The 21,292-nt window shown below is 36.8% G+C and overlaps 1 protein-coding gene across 4 annotated transcripts in view; it reads right to left on the bottom strand.

Annotated features, from left to right (window-relative positions):
- Positions 1 to 21,292, bottom strand: part of CACNA2D3 (calcium voltage-gated channel auxiliary subunit alpha2delta 3) — a 385,680-nt gene that overhangs the window by 1,227 nt on the left and 363,161 nt on the right. For all 4 annotated transcript variants that reach the window (XM_015641179.3, XM_015641181.3, XM_015641180.3 and 1 more), the window contains 4 exons: positions 19,956 to 20,011; positions 16,506 to 16,617; positions 872 to 984; positions 13 to 95 (listed from right to left, as the gene is read on the bottom strand). In XM_015641179.3, coding sequence (XP_015496665.1) covers positions 13 to 95; positions 872 to 984; positions 16,506 to 16,617; positions 19,956 to 20,011 — 364 coding nt within the window. The remainder of the gene's footprint in view (positions 1 to 12; positions 96 to 871; positions 985 to 16,505; positions 16,618 to 19,955; positions 20,012 to 21,292) is intronic.

Below are 21,292 nucleotides of genomic sequence, written 5' to 3'. Positions count from 1 at the left end.
GTAGAAACTCACTTCAGGGTGAAATCCATGACAAGATTCTGGGCGTCTTCTTATCTTCTGAGATTTTAATCGTTCACATTTGAGGGATTCATTATGTACAAGGCAGTTAAGGAGAGATGCTCTGAGCATTGCATTCTCATGGGAGTGTTTTGAAATTGATACAATGAAAACCTTTCAGCTCCTTTCTTCCTCTCCATTAAAACCCCAAGGTGATATGTGTGGTCAGCACAAGAAAATGAAAGTGATTCTAGTGATTTCCTCTCTGTGATCTGTGTTTTCAACAGCTCATGTGCACATTCATTGCTGACATGTCTTTCCATAATTCTGCAATAAAAACACACTGCAGGCTGCTTTTGACAAATCCCAATTTATGGGAAAAACTAATCCTGAACTACCTGAACTACAGAACAGCAAAAAATAGGAAGTGGGGCAACCAAAAACCAAGTGATATATTTTTTTGCTAGATTTTTGTAATTTTGGAAAGCAGGATTCTGAAACATTTTCAATGGTCCAGTCAGACCATGAATAAAGAGATATCTGTATTAGAAGGAGATCTATATGTTCCAATATAATGAGGTTCATCCTTATAAGAAAATTACATACTTAGTGGTTAATCTGAAAGATGTTCAGCTGTCTAAAGAGGACCATGACCTTATGCAGCATAAGATCCATATAATGGCTGTTCAAAAAAGAAAAACAAAAGTGAATTCTCATTGAAAAAATAGTGAGGACATATCCCCAAGATGGCTTAATTCCAAACAGCACATATAATGGGTGATGATGTCATGCAATGCAAGTTTTACATGAAAAGATGTTTTTCAATATTTGCATCTCGAATCTCTTTCTGACCAGTTTGTAAATAAAAGGATATACCTTATTTCTATAGGTGCCATGGTAATTGGTGGGATAGAATCACAGAAGCATTCATTATCTACCACCACCATGAAGAGGTTGCTACTTGGGATCTGCTGGATAACAAAAGACCTGAAAATTAAAAAGAAAACATAATGGTGACATTATCAGCATTTCTGAACCAGTGGCTGTTGTTAGGAGTTTATCAGACTTTTATGTATTTGCAGTCTGGAATGGAGCAGACTGCAATGAAGGTTCTTCTGCAGTCACACACTGGTAGCTCACAGTCCCAAACTGGGTCTCTACAGTTTTATTACGGCCTTTGTGCACTCTGGGTCTCTCCTGAAGCAACAGCAACTCCTGCTCTCAGCTTTCATCTGTCCTCTTGAGAGCCATTTTATTACTGAGCCAACAAAACAGAGATTAGCCCTCAAAAATCTTCCAAAGCAATTTATTTTAGAATAATGACTCTCTGGTATAAATATGGTGATAACTCAGCACCACATTCAAATGAAGACAAAGTAGGCAACTCAAAGGGAGAGCAAATAAATTAAGACATTTTTTCTAAGAAGGAAATCACCCAGGGGAGACCAGGGAAGGCTCCTCTGGGCACCAGTCAATGATGCACAGTTTCAGTGAGCTGAGCCCTTGAGCACATACCAAAGAGAAGAGGGGCAAAAGGCAGAGCCAAATAGACACTGTTTAACCTTTCCCTTGAAACCCAGGACACAGTACAAAGAATGGCTTAAGGCTCATACCAAATTCTTCATGAAATTTTAAAACAATCTGTTAGAATTTATACATCCTATCAGCAGCGTATTGGCCATATCAAATATCACTGAAATCTGGCAATTCCAAGAATGAGGTGTTTTGCAGCGTGGTTTGCTGGTAAATGTACAGAATGCTAAGTGAGGGTTTGAGCACCAAGAAGATGTGGAGAGAAACATATTTTTCCTCAGACATCTTTCTTTAAAATACATATTGTCTTACTATAATAACTCCCTGCTTTTCCAAAGATCACAGAAGATGAAATAGCAGAGAGGGCAGGGAATATTTAAACCTAGACTAAGAAAAAAAATTTGGAAAACTTACTATAAAATTGTTGCCAACGGAAAGATTAAATGCTTTTCAGTATTTTTTAAACTTACTGAACCTCCATTAAAATTACACTTAGAGTGATCTGCAATATGTTAACTTTATGTTTATACATGAAATATACATTTATGGCATAATGTAAAAGGCTGAACTTTATAAATGTACCTACCAAACAGCTGGAGCATGTAGCAAGACTGACATCATTGTAATGGAGCATCTGTGGCTTTGTGGATTTGTGTGTGGGAGAAGTGGGGCCAATAAAAGGAAAGGAGGGAAAATCTTTAGCAGGCAATAGCACCAAAATTGTACTGCATGAATTTCTCAAAACAGCCATGAATAAATCAAACAGTAAGGGATAGAAAAAACCATTACTTTTATTGCCAGAAATTGGCACAATTTGCATTTTGTGCTGTCTGAAACTTACATTCATTTACATTCATTGTATCTCTAAAACTAGCTTAGAAAATAACCTGATGGGCATAAAGTGCTTTAACAATTAATTGGATGCTAAATGATTGATTTTTTTTTGCTGAGAAGGGAGTAATTACTCTTTTGTTTTACCTGTGGTGTGCCCAACTTCAAGCCCTTTTGTGGTACCCCTTTTTGTGAGCCCCATGTGGAAATCATGTACCCTAGGGCCAGGTTTAAAGGTGCCAGGTCATGAAAGCTGGGCAATTTCCCATTCTGCTTCTTCTTTCAGCCACTTTGAGTGAGGGCTGTGCAGTATAATAAGGTTATTCCTTCCTCAAACTAGAGAGGGGGCAAGAAAAATTCCTATCACTTCACCTAGCTGGGATGAAAGCTCTTAATCCAGAAGTATGTTTCAACTACAGAATTATGATGCTGAATTAAATTACAGCCAAACTACAAGGTCTAGCAAAATTTTCTGTATTGCTTTATTACTGCAAGCCTTCATAATTTTTGACTTCATCAATTCAGGGAATGCAGTACCTGCACTAATTGATGGAAATTATGAATTAAAGGCAATTCAAAGAGCAATACATTAGTTAAGTAAAAAACCCTCTTTTCTATCTTAGGAATTATATCATAGGTACCAGCTAATCACACTGACTGTTTACCAAACACTGAATATTCTTGCAGACCTACAGTCTATTTAACTAGTACAGAAGTTTGTGAATAGTCTGATCTTATGGTAGCTGCCACAGAGCATGGGACTAGTATAAAGAACCATAAAACAGTGAAACTTTTAGCTCACTGCAGCATTTTTTTTTCCTTAATGCACAATAACAACTTAACTGATATCTTGAAAAGTGAAACAATTGGATTCTCATCCTCCCACTAAAAATACTTTTAAAAGAAAATGTTTTCTTCTATCAAGCATTATATGGGTGTTCCCCCTTACACAATTCTCAAATATAATCTGGAAATGAAGTTCTAAAGCCAACATACCAACAAGTGAAGACAGAGGTTTCAAGACCGAGATTGAGCCGAGTAAATAAATAAGGGCAAAAAATATCCAGTGTAGCTTTCTTTTCTATTAATAGTTTGCACAAACAAAATATACTTCTTTCAGCCCCTGTAATTTAAGATCATTTCATAGTCATGAGATATTGTTACCCTCACCAGATCAGTGGCAAAGGAGTTTGTGCCAGTCAGAAGCACCACAGTTGCTGTGTGACTATTCAGATAATTCACATGGCACTGCTTCCATGCCCAAACTGGATAAAGCACACAATCAGCCCAGCAGCAGCTCTGCTGTTTGAGATCAGCCTTCAGTTCCCATGGTGACATGCATAGGCATCTTTGAAAATCATTTTGAACATTCATGCCAGTAAGTCTCAGGAACCAAACATTCAGAGAAAACAAAAGGTGAGTGAACACAGTCAGACCAAAGCCTTTCAGAGACTGAGACATTCCACCAAAATACTTCACTGTGTACGCCAAGGTTCTGTTGCAAGGGAAAAAAACCTCCAGCAAACAGCTTCCATGGCTGCAGTGAGAAATGAAGTCTCTGACAAAGTAGGGAAAATGGTATTATCTTTTTGTGAGATCCACTGTGAGTCTCTAAAGTTTCTCTTACAATAACCAGTTCTGAACACCTGCTGGCTTAAGCTGGCATTTCCTTGGTAAAATGGAAACCAACTCTCAAGGACTGAGTAAGGGGTTTGGCTGAACTTCATTGCTGCTTTAACAATCAAAAGAAAGTCTATGTTTAAGTGCTCTATTATTATGGAAAATATTTCACATTTAAAGGATAAAGCTCTTTTTGTTTTAAGTAGTGTAAATCTTTTGATCTAAATTCTTTTCCTTTACTGCAGTATCATCACCATCATTCGACAGGGGCAGCAGAGGAATAGGCTTCCACATATCTGCAAATATAAACCAGAATAAACTGGGTTCCTGTTGAAGCTACATTGAGTCAATAAGAAGCTTATTAATAATTTCTTCTCCATCTTTCATCCACTGAGGAACTAGCTTGGTTTATTTGATGTGCAGGTTTGGAAGCTTAAAACAGACCTGAAAACAAACAGTTTCTTGACTTTGTGGGGAAGGTGAGGAAGGAAGAAGTTTAATACTTGAAAGGGGTAGACAGAGAGGGAGGAAGAAAATCTAGTTATGCCAAACTGTTTTGTTAATGAATAGAAAATAATGACAGAGACTAAGTCTGCAAGGAACTCTGTATTTTGAGTCAGTGTTACATGACAATTTTGTCACACTGCACACACTATCTGTTTTTTTTTAACAGCTTTTGGTTTTGGTCCATATAAAAACATGTGCACAAATAAAATGCAAATTGATTTGGGAAAATAACCCAGCTTAATATTTTAATTGGAAGTAGAAAATATTTGGTCAAAAAGCAATACTTATTAATTGGCTCCTTAAAAATTAATTTTTCATTGTGCAATTAAAAAGAAAGAGACTTTGACTTCAAGTACTGCTGTGTTCATAATTATATTTGGTAGTCATTCTTCTGAAGGCATGGTAAGAAAGCACATTTTTAATGTGTGTCTGGTGACTAAATGATTCTTCCCACAGTTCCTTCAGTTCTTTCTAACTCTCTTAGACACCCTTTAACTTGGAAAGCATCACAACAGCACTGTAGTGCAAATGCTGGGCTGCAATCACACCTGCTGCCTTAAAGCATATATAACTCAGGTTCCTGCATTAGAAAGGAGATCACCTCCAGCTCTGGACATGCAGAGACACAGACTATTCAAGGGTAATTCAGACAGGAGATTTGGGGATCTGAGCCATCCTCTGCAGGAGGGTCCTTCTCTCTAAGGGGTGGACAGTGATCCTGCAGAGAAAAGCATCCTGAGCAAGGTGAAACGTGGTACCTAAAGCTAAGTGTGAGCTACAACACTTGTTCTTAGAGAGCCAGAACATTAAATTCAAATCTGATTTGTTAGGGTATTTTTTTGGTTTGTTTGTTGGTTCTTTTTGGTTTAAATTTAAATCGGAATCTCTCCCTTTTATTTGTATACGTAAAAGTCTTTAAAGAGTTATAATATATATTCTATTGTTATAATTTCCCCCCCAGACTGTGTTTTAAAAAACTCAAACAAACAAATCAAAACCTCCAATCTTATTCCCAAATGTCACTTCTTTTTCATATTATAAGAATCAGTTTCTTCTGTAAGGAGAAAGAATATATACAGTAGAGGAGCAGGGACTGAGCTGACAATACCCTTGCAGCACTGCCTTCTCTCCACTCTGTGCTTCTTTCTCTTTCTGTCTCTGAACCTCTGGGATGGAGGAAAGGACAGGGATGCCAGGACAAGCAGTGCCCTGTGGGACAGGATACAGGGAAGCAGGTTATCCTCTGCTGCAGGAGGTGCCTTTGCCATGAGGCCTCTGCATTCTGTCTCCTTAGAGATTTTGGAGCATTTCCCATGTTGATGAAAACAGGCACAGCAGGACCAAGGCAGAGCTGTGCCCTTTTTCCTTCCTGGCTGCTGTATCTCCTGACAGACCAAGTCCAGCTTGAAGATCATGCACTTCTGTAAGCCACTGTCCTCCCTTCTTAATGCAGGTCATTGTTTCACTACAAATACCTCAATCATACAGTGCAAAATCTGTTTGTGGAAGGCTTAACCTCTTGTCTCTGAAATGCTGTTGGCTTCACCTTTCCTTTCCTAGCATAGCTGGATCAATAACAGGCAAAGCTAAGGTAATTTTATTTCAGACATGCCAGAGATGTGCCTTGTCCAGCTAAGCAAATCTAACCTTTAAGTTGTTTACTCTCCCCTATTTGACTACAGCATCTGCTGTTAAAGGAAATCAATATTACAGTTGAGCAGCTTAGCCTCTGTATTTCCATGCAGGAGAGGTAATCCATTTCCTTGTCCACTGCTGTTAAATTTTGGACAGGATATAAACTGAACATAGACGTGAGGTTTCCCTGCTAATAAGCAGCCACTTCCACCCAGCCCAGTGAATCTGAAGGAAATTGGTTCAACACAGCATGTTTGGTATGGGATTGAGGGTGAGCCAGCTGTAGGAGAGGGCACAGTGCTAATGGGTTGTTCAGACTGAGGATCCCAAACACCACCACCATTTCTTGGTCATTTGAACTGAACTGCTTTCCTCTTCCTGGCCTGCAGCCCTGCTGCCATTAGCTGGTGGCTGCTGACACTGCTACAAGATTTGTTTCAGCAACAAAGAACGGCAGGGAACCTCCTGAGAGCACTCAGAAATCTCTGGTTTTCAGATCCACGGCTCCTTATTTTCTTCAAACAGCTGCAAAGGTTGAAAAGTGTCAGAGGGAACAGAACAAATGTCAAGCAGCATGGAATTCGGAAGACGCAGGATAAAACTATGCTTGTGGGACCAGAACATTTAGAGAGAGTATCTTCCCATTATACTGAAGAATGGAAGATATTTCTTTGTAATTTGGGGAGGATTTGAACACAGCAACAACACTAAAAGCAATTCATTTTTGTTCAATTTTGTTTAAAAACAATGCTGTGTGTTTCCTGTCAAAAATGAATTCTTGTTTTCTCACAGAAATGCTTCATTATTGCACTTTGCTTAAAAAAAAACCTTGTTCATAAGTAATAATTGCTGATCTATATGCTGTATTTTACAACCAGTGTTCTCTTTTAATTATAAAAAAATACCCTGCTGTTATATCTGTGCTTATAACAGACACTGCAGTAGAATATGTGGTCACGACAAACACACGGCTTAGGCAGGATTTTACTCATATAAATATTTAAATCACTGTTTGGATTCACTTTTAATTCCATGCTCAGGAGGTTTAGCAGCCTGATTTCAGGGAAAAAAAATCTGTGTATGTATTTTCCATTTCCTTAATGACCATTGGAACACTTTTACTATCATTTAATGTCACAGTGATTACTGTGGAACTTAAAATCAAATTATGAGTAGAATATCAGAGTATTGTGTTGGCAAATGTCACTCCTGCACATACATGATCATATTAATCATTTTTATGTGACAACAGGAAAGATCCTTTAAATACTACTTGTGTTGCTTAGGCAGACAAATCCTACAAAGCTTGGAAGAATTTCACTGTGAGTGGTTTGAACTGAAATAAACATAGGGCAATATTTTCAAATTGGCAACTTAAACAAATGCACAAAGATGTGAGGAAGTGTCTAAATTTCCATGGGACTCAGATAGCCCTCAGTGGCCACTCTGGCTCTTGAGCATCACTGTAAACTCAGCCTTTTTCCCCTGGGCATTTCAGTGCTATTTTTTTTTTTTTGCTTGTAAACCTCCATTAAAGAACTTGGAGTATTTTGGATTAAGATGAGTTGTAACTTTGGGATTACATTTCACATCTGTCAAATGTGATCTTTTCTATTTTTTGGGGACACAAAAAAAAAAAAAAATACCAGCAAGAGGGCAGAGTAAATGGAAAATATTGAGGACTCAAATATGTGTTACTCACATAACTGTTGGTTGCAAACGTTCAACCCTAATGGTCTGGAACAAACTTTAAGCATTCAACTGAAGTGCAGATATCCACTTTGCTGTTTCCCAACTCCTATCATGTGCTTTCCAGGCTGCTGGCCACATTTCCAACCCACATCTCTCTTGCTTATCACATTTTTGCAAAGAATGAATGAAATGTTTATATCACAGTCAAGTTGTGCTACTTGGTTTTTTTTTGTTTTTTGTGGGTTTTTTCCTAAAATAATTGATGACAGAGAATGAAATATCTAATGCAATTTGTAAAAATAACATATATGCCAATAACAACATTTCTGAGAGCTGGAGCAGTATATAAATGGTTCTCTCACAGCTAATGGTTCTCTCACATGAAGAGGGGCAGACAAACTCCCAGCCTCAGGCTTGTAATTGTATCCTGACCTCATGTGAGCAAAATATTGCCACCACATACAGCCTGCCTGTGTGTAGTACAGTTTGGTATCAGTGCAAACACAGAGCAAAGTTCAGAGCTGAGGATTTAGGTGAGCAGTGTCATCCTCACCATTCCTGTGCCTGCTGAATGCTCAGGGCCCCACAGAGCTGTGCCATGGCTGGAAACCCCCCAGCTTCACATAGGATCCCCCAGAAATGCCCATCCTTGCTCACTCCCCACCAGGAGGGGATTCTTTCTCAAATAACTGATGCTCAGACAAGAGCACTTGACCAACTGCACGTTAGGAATGCTGCAAACACCCAAAAACTTAATAGTGTACAGCCTTTAGGATGACAAAAGATCCTTAGTGTAATGAGGCGCTGGACTGCTCATAACCCTTCTGGTGCAGCCACCCCTCCATATGAGGTGTAGGGTAATGGATGGTACTGGCAATTTTTTTTCAAAGAAATCAAGACCAGAAACCCCACAAGCTTTAAATGTTTGTCAGCATTCACACCCCTGCACAACCCCAAGCTGAGTGTGACACAGGTGTGTCTCCACAAGCAGGGTGGTGCCTGGGTCTGTGCTCACAGTGACCAACAGAGGAGACACAGTAATTGGCACAAAGCAAATCACATCAGAGGTCTCCTAAAGCCTTTTCCCTTGACAGTGACACCTGGGTAACAAGACCACAACAGACAGGTCAGAGAAGATATCCAGGCTGAAAAATACACTTCCAATACAGCATGTTAGCAAATATGTGTTTTTAGCAGAGTTCTTTAGCTCTACACAAGCAGTTGTGGTTTGTATTGAGAGACATCTCAGATTATGATTTTTAAAATGCTATATGATTTCTAAGCTAGATTCTATATATAACTTTAAGATGAAAAAGCCTGTTGATATATTCTGGTTTAGGAAGGCTCACAGATATCATATGACATTGTAAAAGTAACTTTTGAATGGCAAGAATTGGAATTACTCTTTTCCACAACTTTAGGTCAAGTCTCGTGTACAATATGACTCTAGCAAGGAGCTGCACAACAGAAACTGAAGTATTTTTATACAGAAATGACCAGGAGAGTCACATAAAAAGAGTAATAAATCCTGGAGCGAAACTGCTCATTGGATGAGTCCACAGTGTGTTTTTTGTTAATTTATTAACAAAATTTAATATTTTAAATGTTAATTTATTTCTGTTAAAATAAATTTTAGCAATGATTGAGAAGGCTACATCTGAAATATTTAAGTGCATTATGTGCCATCTTTTCCATAGCCAGATAAAACTCTCTTTTGTTTAATATAATATACAAAAGTTCTTTGCATGGCTCTCAAATCTTAAGATTCATGTTGTTTTCCTAAGTTAAAGGCTTTAAAATATTCAGTAAGCTATCCCAAACCCTTTAAAAAAGAAAGTGCTCCATGTAAAGATGTCTAAGCCATGTTTGTATTGTTTTTCATCTGCCTATATTATGAATATATTACAAACTAAAATTAATGTTCTAATATTAGCAATTCTTCATAAATGTGCCTGGCTTTAAAAATTCATCACATTTCTCAATTTCAATTTTTTTTCCTATCTCAAGCCATTGTAAATAAAACTAATGTATATTATTACTCAGCTCTATATATTATGGCATACATACAACATTTTAAATCTTGTCATTACAAAGCATGCTTTTATTGCATCAGCAATCTATGAATCTATCATTTCATTAATATTTATTAATTTCATTAATATTTATTAATACTTGTTCAAAATGTAAAATTAAACTAACTTTTAAGTGGATTATGATTTATATTTTAATGGAGTACTGATTTTAACTATGAAGAGTGAATGGGTGCAGATCATCACGTTTCCCTGCAGTGGTTTTCTTGGAAGTGGGGAGTCAAGAGGAGTGCACATCCCATCCTACTTGTGAGAAAAAAACCTACAGCTAAACTTAATTTTCACTAAAATTCCAAGATTTTACGGTGCTTACAGAGGGAGACATAGGGTGGCAGTCTGTGTATAGACAACTAAAATGTTCCAGAACAACAAGGATACTAAAAAAGTTCTGAAACAGAAAAAGCCCAAAAACCTCCAAGCAAACAGAAATTCTCCAGCCTTGAAAACTGTCCCAGGGATTGTTAAACTGATGACTGGCAGGCACAGACCTGCCTGGTAACTTAGATATGTCTTGCCCTATTATTTTATATACCTTTTTTCTTAAATGAAAATAGTAATTTACAGTGTTTCCTGAACTGGACATTCAAAATATACATTATCAAAGGGTAGAGTTAAATTGCCCATATAGTGACTTTAAATTACACCTGCATGACAAACATTATAATCATTGGTGCCTTTGAAGTGAAGAGAAAGTTACTCAGCCTGCAAATGGAGAAGTGTGGGTAACACACAATATAACATTTTCAGCTAAGTATAAAGACCTTTAATAAACAATTCTAGCAGTTTAAATTGCATAATTTGATACTTTTTACTAGGAAAGAACAAGGAAAAAATATTTTTGGATCTTCTATAGTTTTGGGGTTTTGGCTAAAATAAGTTTCTAGAAATACCGCTGTTGCCTCAAGTTTAAAGACTTTTTAACAGCCATAAGTAATCTGGAAGCCTGGAAGATCTGCTTTTCAAAAGAGAGGTGCAAGATAATTCCATATACTTAGACTGTGACCCTTGAGACTTCAACAATGAACCGCTGAGGCATGAAAAATACGGAGTTTCCCTTGAAGATATTCCTTTAGCTCCAAGCACATCCAAGCAAGCTCTGAAATGAGGGTCTGTTCAGCACTGTAAAGACCAGTCCTGAGAGGTTTGGCTGCAGCACAGCTGAGACCCAACACGGGTCAAAACCCTGGGTGTGCACATCGCCACGCGGGTACCGGGAACGGCTGCTGGACAAGGAGCAGTGCAAACATACGGGCTGGACAAAGGGTGGGGAAACAGAGAGAGCATTTCCCTCAGCACCAGAAAAGGTGGACACAGGAAAAAGAATACAATCCAAAATGTCATTATGAAGACTGACTATAATTTCCTGCCCTAACAGCTCCAGGACAGACGCAGGGACATTCTGAGACACATCAATAGAGCTCCCAAAGAGAAGAAATTGGCCCTCGATGCTTTGGCTGGTTTATGTGGCAAGCTGGTTTGTTTAGCAGTAAACTAACTACATCTGAAAAGGCAAATGATTATTTATTTCATGGGAAATTGAAATGTGTATTTATTTACACATTTTAAACATGATCAAGTACAGCAGTTTGGCAAGCTTCTACTGCGAAAGAAATGCGGAAATATTTTAGCAAATGGTGGTATGTCTCGAGATTAAGTGGGTTTTAAAAACCATTACCATTTTAATGTCTGCAGATTGCACTACTCCTGACACTAATATACTCATGCCCTGAGCAGTCTGTGTCTAATTTGTGTTGTTATTTATCTGCTCCTGCCAAATCTGTGCATTTAGTGGACAAATCTGAAATTTGCCATTATAAGTCCACATGAAGGGTTCAGGGTCATCATGAACTACGTTGCCATTACCATTTACCTCTTTTATTGACAATAAACAGCATTCAATGCCCAGTCTATGAGAAAGCAAGAGAAGCAATTCTCTTTGATGATTTTTTGATGATTTTCTTTGCAAATGTCTGCTTACTAACACTCTATGGGGGCAAATAGATGGTACATGGGACGGTGTTTATTCAAAGAAGCAGTTATTATACATTTTAACAGGCAACTTACATGCTGAACAAGGTAAAGTAAATGCACTCATCTTTCATATCTGGCATAATTAAAACACACATAAGTCTTGCCCAGGGTTAGGATGATTGTAGCTAAATACTTCCTTGCTTCCCTGGTGACAATATGGCTTTCTTATATTTACTTTCCTCTTTGTGTCTTAAGATTGTGAACAAAGGATCAACTGGAAACAAAACAGTTTCTTTGGGGTTTTGGTATTGACCTTGTAGACCCATGAGTGCTGCAATTAAAAGAGAAGGGGGATTTTTTTGGAAGTAAGGCCAGATTTTTGATCTTCATCCAAGTCCAATATGTCATCACACATGAACAGGAGAGGTTAAAAGGGCAAATTTTTAAGCATTTGACTGTGCAACTGCTGCCTAATCTGTATAACCACAGTTTTCACAGCAAACACACAAATTTGGCAACTATGCACCCAACTGACTCCTTGCAAATTTGAAATTTTAACATATGTGCTTAAAGTATAAATAGTCAGACAACTAAATTTCTATACTCACCTTCTTAGCAGTTATAGCTGAAACTGATATTATTTTAATAAATGAAGCTTAATGAAAGCATTTGAATTTTCATGAATAAATGAGATTTGCTATTAGACAAAATCATTTTTGTTTGTTCTACAAAGAGATGGGAGGATATAATAAAAAGACTGGCAAACATTTTCTGATCAAATATCTTAACAGCCATCATCTTTCCTAATTTATAACAGCTTTGGCATTCTAGTGATGCTTTTCTTAGACACCTTTAGTCCAAGTAAAATCTGTTGTGATGAGATCCCCAAAAGGCAAAACCTGGTGAGGTACCCAGTGAGCATTGCTAAAAAACATTGGTTAACACACTTATATTTAAAATTAGTTGAAATATTGGTGCAGTATTCATAAAACTACAAACATCACTAATACATTTATACAGTCTAAAACTTCAAGCTTAATCAGAAATTCGTCTCTGAGCAGCAGAACACCTTTAAAGCCCACACCAAGTACATCTGTCATTAGTGCAGTTCTGACTCCACAGAAAGAGTGCCAGTTAAGACTGATAAAGAAAAAATATTTCTCTTTAGCAATTAATTACTTTCAATCTTGAGGCTGTGATAGAACAGTCAATGATATAAGTTTTCAGAAGTAATGGGGTTTATATTTTTTTTAGGTTTTTTTTTGCTGTAAAAGGGAATTGCTTACTGGAAAATATGAAACCATTTCAGATTTTTCAAAAAAATCCCAGTTTTTCTCTCTTGTTGATGGTGCTTAGAAAATGTGGGCTGACTTGTTTTTGATTGCTGTTTAAATAACAGATTAATTTAATAATCATTGGGATATTGAATAACAACAAATTATGGGGTGGGACAGCCAAACCCTGACCCTAATGACATTCTTATGTTAATTCTTATTTTCTTTTAGGCTCCTGCTTTCTTAATAAAACCTATATTTTTGAAAATCGTTTTTAAACGTTGCAATTTATCTCAAAGTAGTTTTCTTGTAAGAGATAAGCTTACATATAGGGGGTGCATTTTATATGTCTGTATATTTTTAGTGCCTGCTTAAGTGCATAGGTGTCCTTCCATTGAAGGAGTTCCCAGAGATGGCTGAAAATGTGAGCCAGCTATTAAAAAAGTAATTAGCAGGTAGTCCTTTCTACTGTGTGACTTTAGTATACTTCAATTTAAATCCGAGTACCCATGATTGAATTTGTGACTGGAAATATTTATGAATTTTCATTAATGTATTTGGTGACTGTCCCTTTTTGCATGGGCAGGGTATTTCTACAAGATCAGTAACAGCACACCCAGGACAGAATAAAACTGAGCCTCTGCCCCTCACCCTGTGACCTTGCTGGCTATGACTGTGACTTTGTTAGCAAAAACACAGTATTTATGCCCCAAAATGTCTTCTCTAAGTAACATTATATGGTTTCAATTAACATCAGTCATCATTTTTACTTCTACTAAGAGACTGGTTTTAGTCTCCTTTTTCAGACAAGGGCTCCATAGTAGTGCCTGACACTGCAGGAACAAAAGCCAGGGACTGGGGTATCTTTTGACTCAAACCTGCTTAAAGCAGAGTATCTGCACAACTTTTGTTTGCAAACCTGTTCACAATATACTGACTTTTCTAGTGTCTTTCAAGCAGTTTTTCAGTATTCCATGGGGTGCATCATCAGGTAAATATTTACAATTATCTTCTTCTATTTGCAATAAATACTTGCAATTATATATCACATATTAACCCCTAACATGATCCAAGGAGGATGCAGAAAAGAATCCCACTGGCTCAAAGTGACACTGCACAGATTAAGCACCTGACACAGTGTCAGCCCCACACTTACTGGATAAAAGATTGAATATAAGTTCTGATTGAGCCCATCATTCTTAAATTACAAATATTAAGCAATACACTTGCTTGTAAAAATATTTATTGGTACTGAGGCTATGAAGCAGAAAACTGGGTCAGAAGATGTAGGTCTACAAAGGACTTTGGGTCAAATTCCTTAGCTGTTCTGCGGGAAAGTGTCCTGGGTTATAACAAAAATATTTGGAATCCAATGCAGTCTGCAATCTTAGATGCAATTTGTAGATTGTTAATGACAGTGGGTAAATGGTATAATGAACAACTTTCCCATGAGAATCTAATAGTTCTTCTGGATTATTTCTTTAGGTTTTGCCGTTGCTTGTGGAGAAAAATAATGGGTGCCTTGAGATCAGTTTGCAACTTACAGGGTTTTATTTTATTTTTTTTTCCACTGTGGAACACAAAATGTTTTTCTATGAAAAAGATCTCAGTGCATTATTTTTGAAATACTATAATTTTCACTAAACTCAGCTTCCAACTTCATGCTTTCCAAGTATTGCAGAATTGTATTATTTTTGAAACTTATTTCCTTTGACCTGAAGTTACCTAGGAACACAGACTAAAATCTGCATTCCTCTGAGAAAACCTAGTCCTGTTAAATTAATCTTCTTTGCATGGAATTTTGTCTGTTTGCAATATTTAAACAGAATCATACAATGGTTAGGGTTTGAAGGGACCTTAAAGATGATCTTGTTCCAGCCCTCCAGCCATGGCAGGGACACCTTCCACTAGACCAGGGTGCTGAAAACCCCATCCAACCTGGCCTGGAACACCTCCAGGACTGCATGCTCATTTGTTTCACAACTTCTCAGTAACCTTCTGCTAAATTATCACAAAATAAGGCTGCTTAAATTCTACAATGCTGGCACAAAGCACTTGCAGCAGTGTAACTTCATTGTATTTGATATGTCAAGTGGAAAAATCACGGCATGGTTTTGTTGAGTTTGTACTTTTCAGGCAGTGGGACCTATTGTTGCACTTAAAGGGTTCCAGAGCATCAATTTACAAAGTACTCTCATACTTCTATTCCACAAAGCCATATAAAACCAATTATTCATACTAGACATTAACAATTTCCTTCTACTTAAAAGTTGGTCAGTAGCAAATGAAAAGTGAATATCAGCACTTAAAATTTATCTCCAGTGTACTTACTCTTATTTCCTGTTTTAAAGTAATGAAAATATCAAGGAGAAAATTTAGGAGTAAGTCCAGAAGCACACCTATTGACTTCAAAGTGAAGTTTTCACCTTTATTTGCTAATTGCATATTGATTTATCCTGGAAAGGAAGAGCTGTAACAGTTTTTGTTTAACTTATAAATTCTTCCTGGCATCAATATTGATAGACAAATTATTGTTGTAAATACTAATCTCCCTGGTGATGACAACCTCTCAGCATAAAGGAAATCCAATTAAGAGACTTATCAAAGTACAGAAATTTTCATAAGCAATACCTATGCAATTCCACAGTTAAAATGTACCAGAACTACAGTCAAAATGTCACACACAGCACATGGGCACCAAATGCAGAGAAAATACATTTTCAGTGTGAAAGAGGAAAGCTAGATTGAAGTATTCCTCTTCTTTTAGCTCTATAAGGGACAAGTTTCCATCAGCACTGGTAGAAATGACATTACAGCACAGTCATGTGAGATTTGTTATTATTAACACAGCTTCCCAGCACCAAAAGTTTGGAGAATAGATTTAATAGTCTCCCACTCTTTCAGACTAGCACTTCCAAGAAGGAAACTCTCTTTGGCATTCCAGTAAAACACCCAGATCTCACAGTAGCAGAAGGGAACTCCTAACTTATCCAGAAGGGTTTCACTCCTGGACAGGAGACTGAACAACACTTACCTTTTGGATCTAAATCTTACAGCCTATACCCTTAGAATGCTGCCTGTACTTAGGAAAAATATGAAAACATTCACTCTTTGAAATTAACATAAGCCTCTACTGCTTCTACATTTTTTTGGTAGAAAAGAATAGGCACGGCTTTAATTTAAGAGCATCAAACTTTTAAGTGACCCCTGTAACAGGAGAAACGGCACCTTGACAGAGGTCAGCACATAGGATAAAACACAACAGACTGGTACGTTCTTCAACACAGCCTTGAATAATTCAGTTTTATTGCTTTGTCACAAACAGTTGTATAAAAAAAAAATTGAAAGGGCTTACTTGAAACAGTCATCGCAAGCAATATTCCCCGTGGTCTCCTTTATAGTGCGCTCGGAAACAAAGGCTGGATATTCGGTATCACAGGGCTCTAGGGTTTGTTTCAACCTCTGCGCTATAGGCACAGCAAAAAACATCTTGATGTTAACATGAGAAGAACAGCACACAAAATTGTGAACAACATGAGATGCTGTATTACAGAGCTCGCAAAGAACGGAAATGTTACTCAGCTTCTGCCACCCTGTGAGATTTCCTAGGCAGTGCATAACACTATTTTTTCAATTAAATAAAAAAAAAAGTTTATCCGTGGAATGTAATTTTGCAAGACATCACTGTTAAGGTAGTTATTAATGGTTTAGCCATTGCCAACCTACTTTACATTTATGCATGAGTTTCTATTCTTTCTGTGTAGATCCAAGATGGATTTACTGTCATTTTTATCTCTGTGGTGCGGTGCATCATTAAACTTTATTAATGTGAGTTTACATTTATTTGATATGTAAATTGTGGTATATTTTACTGAAGCCAAAATATCTATTATATATTACAGCTTGGGAATCTTTGGAGGGTTTCATGAGTTAAAATAACTGTGGGTGGGAGAGGCAGAAGAGTTACTTTACCCAACAGCAATGCTTGTTATCTGCTTCCCAAAATAGTAATTAAAAGACTCCATAGCACCTTTAATCTGAAAAAAAAGTGTCATTATTTCCATCTTAAAGACTGGGAAACTGAGTTACCAGGAAGCAGTGGGGCTGGTTCAAGGTCAAACTACAGGACAGCAGCTCTTCTGACTCACACCAAGTATCTGTCATACAACGTTTCTCCCTCATTCCCTTTCTTTTTCCTCCCCACCCCTTCATTGTTCCTTAACACAGAGATACACTTTGCACATCAGCACAAATGTTAACCCTATCTTAAACTAATTGTTAAGTGAGAAAACAAGATGAGGTATGACAGGAATAGATTACACTGAACAGGCTCTTGGGCTCCACAGCCCTTCCCCTGGTGATGATCTGTTTCCGTGAGTGGTGCATCCACTGAGCAGTGCCAGGGGAGCATTTCCAATCACACCAGGGCATGCATTTCTGAACTGGTCACAGCTTTTGTATATAATAAATATATATATATATTCCACCAAATGCATAGATCTCAAAAGAGGTACTAAAGCTGGTCAGAAAAGTTGTTATTTCTGATGTTTCCATGTTCTCACTGTGGTTGTGGCATATTTAATCGTTCAGTGTTTTCTAGAAAATTGCCTTACTAGCTCTGCTACACCTCTTCCCTTTCTCTTGTGCTCTCCCTATCTGTTGGGAGTTTCTCACCTGTGTTTGGAGTCTAGCCTCACCAGTATCAACATGTGGCTTGTGTCACAAAGAGGCTGACAAAGATTCACTGGTGACACATTTCCTGCACCTCACTGGAGTCCAGAAGATGATGGGGTTGCCCAAGGTTTCAGGTTTCCTCTTTCTCATTTACAAATGTGATTGCAATTAAATATCTTGGGCAGAAGTATTTTCCATAGTAGGGTTTGGCAAATGGGCAGGTGTATGTGGACCCTCCAGCATCTTCATAGTATATCATATTCTATTAATGTCACAATTTGAGTAGGAAGCAATTTCTCCACTCGAGGAACTGATATATATTTTTTCTGAGCTTTGTTAAGTAATAAATAAATGTGCAGGTTTATTAATTTTAATTTAATGAAGTGCAGTCAATAAATATTAATAAATATCAATAAATAATAAATATCAATAAATATTCCAACCCTTAGTGGTAATACAGAATTTACAGAAGAACATAGCTAAGCATGTGCTTTTCTCTCCTGCTCTTTTGTAAAATATCTTCTGCTTTTTCTTCCTAAAATATGCTCCTTCCAAACAACCATCCCTTGCTACCAAACCAGACATGAGCTGGGCAAGAACTACCTAAAAGTATTGACATTCCAATGAGTGTGAAGAGTGGGTATGTCTCATACTCTTAACTCATCAAAGAAAGGGAGCAACTTGTGACTTGTGAAATGAAAACTTCATTGTCAACTAAAACATGAATGGAAATTTCCCAATAATACTGGTCCATCAAGGTGCTGCACTGATATTTTGTTTTAAATACAAGGAAGTTTGCAAGCTATTATTGCCTCTTCTGCAATTAGTGCACTCTCAAAATACACATCAGACATTCATTTTCATGAGATGAAGAGGGATGTTGTGTTTGAAAGATATTTTCTCTAGCATAAAACGCAAGTGAGACTGGATGTTTCATGTCAGGATATATTAAGGCATATTTGTAGAGCACACTTGAAAGAAAAATTATTTATTTCCTCCACTGGCTGCTTTGGCTGCTCTGCAAACACCAAGGACTAGGACAGGCACAGCTGCCATTCCTCAAGGAATTGTTTTGCATTTTCTGGTTCTAGCACAGCAAACCTGACTGTCCTGCACAGCCTCAGTGTTAGAGATGGTTCTCTTCAAGCTGAGGGAAATCACTGAACAGTTGCTCTTGGTTTTTAGGGGCCTGACTGATATTTTAGCTTCAGACAGGATATTATTTTGGCATAAAGACAGCCTAGTATCCAGGCAATGCAAATATTAAATGAAGCCTAGAGCAGCAATTTTATCCCCTGCTTTGCTAAGAAATATGCAAATATGAAGCTGAAGAATTCAGTTGAAGTCTTTACACCAGTCAATGACACACAGCACAATTTGCCTATTAAATTGTCACTTCAAGAGCACTGCTCTTGTAAAGTGGCCATTTACTTTTGAGTAAAAGTCTGTTAAAATATAAAAAGAGAGCTTACACCGAAACTTCCCGTTCTTAGTGGAACTATTAAAAATTTCCATTATTTCAAATGAAGCTTCTGCATTTAAAAAAATAATTTTGAGTAAATTGAATTTTACTACATTTATATGTCTATTTTGAATGGAACGGTAAAACAAAATGCAGACCAGCCTTTAGCATAAAATACACTCACTTAAGCTTTAAAAATTTGTTTTGTATGAAATAAGAGAGACAGTCATATTTCTTTACACTTTTTTTTTGAAATGGCATTTTCCAGCACAAAAACTCCACTATATTTTATGGCAGCTCTAGGAAAAAAAAGAAGATGTATAAATAAAACAGCTCAGTGTAATTGCTTTATTCACAAAGATTGTTTTGGAAGGAAAAGAAATGCTTTTAAATAATGTATTTAATCATTATCTACTATTTTAACTTTTCTGTTATAGTAGTATACTTTGTTCCTAGAGTGCACACAAGCACTTAGTTGTTATTCATAGAAGATGTTAATTTTCCTGTGTTTTAGGAAACATTGACAAAGAAGAGGATGCTTGCATGGGAGGAAAACTATCATCAGATGTTTATTATTTAATCTAAAACAGTGTACACGCATCTGAATTTCAAAAGTCCAATTTACCTTAGAGATTTTTGCCATTATGCCAGGAAAAAAATCACACTTACCTTTAGCTGTTAGATCAGAGTGCCACCAACTGCATAGATTAAATTCCACAAGGAACCTGGAGAAATTATTAGAGTTTTCACATTACCCCACAGAATGTTTTCAAAACACTAAACTGGCAGTAGCTTGATAACATTAATCCTATTTTAGATAAAAGCTAACACAGAACAGAAATTCAAGTTACTGGCATAACTCTGGGATTAACATCCACTGCTATTCTCATATTTTTACTATTTTAATATCTAAAATTTATTCTGAAATTAACTTCATCAATAAATCATAGTTTTAGCCATTTTTAATTGAAAATATTGATTGTATTTGAAGTGTCCATTAAAATTTTCAAAGCATGGCAGCACACACTATTTTTGTTGTTGAACATTATTTCTTCATCATGTGGGTATTTTGATCTTAGTAAAATGGGATTGTAACTGTCCTGGCTACCATACAGGAGTACACATAAAATAGTTTCTTTTATTAATTCTCAAACTGAAATAATAAAGCTGTTTTATTTCTAAGAGCAGAAAAGATTAACCACTGTCTAATCAACTCTAACTAAATTGTAGAGAACACTAAAATACACCATGATTTATTTGGAAGAATGGACTGAAAAGTGTCAGTCAATAGGTTGTTGTAAGAGTAAAGAATATGAAACCAATATATATAAGTTATCATAACTTATATATGTATATCATAAATTCATCATATGCCCATGAATCTGCAATACTTATAAACATAGAATTTTTCTTAACATTTTCAAAGCTGTGATATGTAGCATCAGTGTCATTTTAACACAATTTCTTTCTCTTTTATTCACTTGGAAAGCTGCACTGCAGATCAATCTCTGCCCTCTGGCAGCAGCCATTCAGTTAATTCTCCTTAACTCTTATTCTGAGCCTTGAAAAAACCCCATACAATTTACAATTAAACCAAATGACTACAAGAAAAAAATCAGTTCTATGTCAGTAAAGATAAAATTCACTCATATCTGCAGCTCTGCTTTCAGATAAGAAGAATAATAAATCATATAGCTTAATAACATGACACATTTTAAGGCTTCCTCTTCTCCATATGATATTGCTGTTTCTTAGGCACCTTCTCTTAAAGATAAGCATCATTATGAATTAACTGGGAGTTTTAGAAGAATTAATGGAGATAGAAAAATTCAGCAACATTCAAATACACCTTATCTGGCATTGTAATGGGTCCATCTTACAGAATTTTATGAAGTGACAAATAGTACAGTGAGTAACAAGTTTCTCTTCTGGCAGCAGCCCACCCAAGCAGCATCACAAACAGCCAGTCCTGTATCTAAAACTTAACAGTAACCACAGAAAGAAAT

The sequence above is a fragment of the Parus major genome, chromosome 12, assembly GCF_001522545.3.
Source record: "Parus major isolate Abel chromosome 12, Parus_major1.1, whole genome shotgun sequence".
NCBI classification, from domain to species: domain Eukaryota; kingdom Metazoa; phylum Chordata; class Aves; order Passeriformes; family Paridae; genus Parus; species Parus major.
The sequence above is the reverse complement of the archived record's forward strand: the minus strand, read 5'-3'. Positions and strand labels throughout refer to the sequence as shown.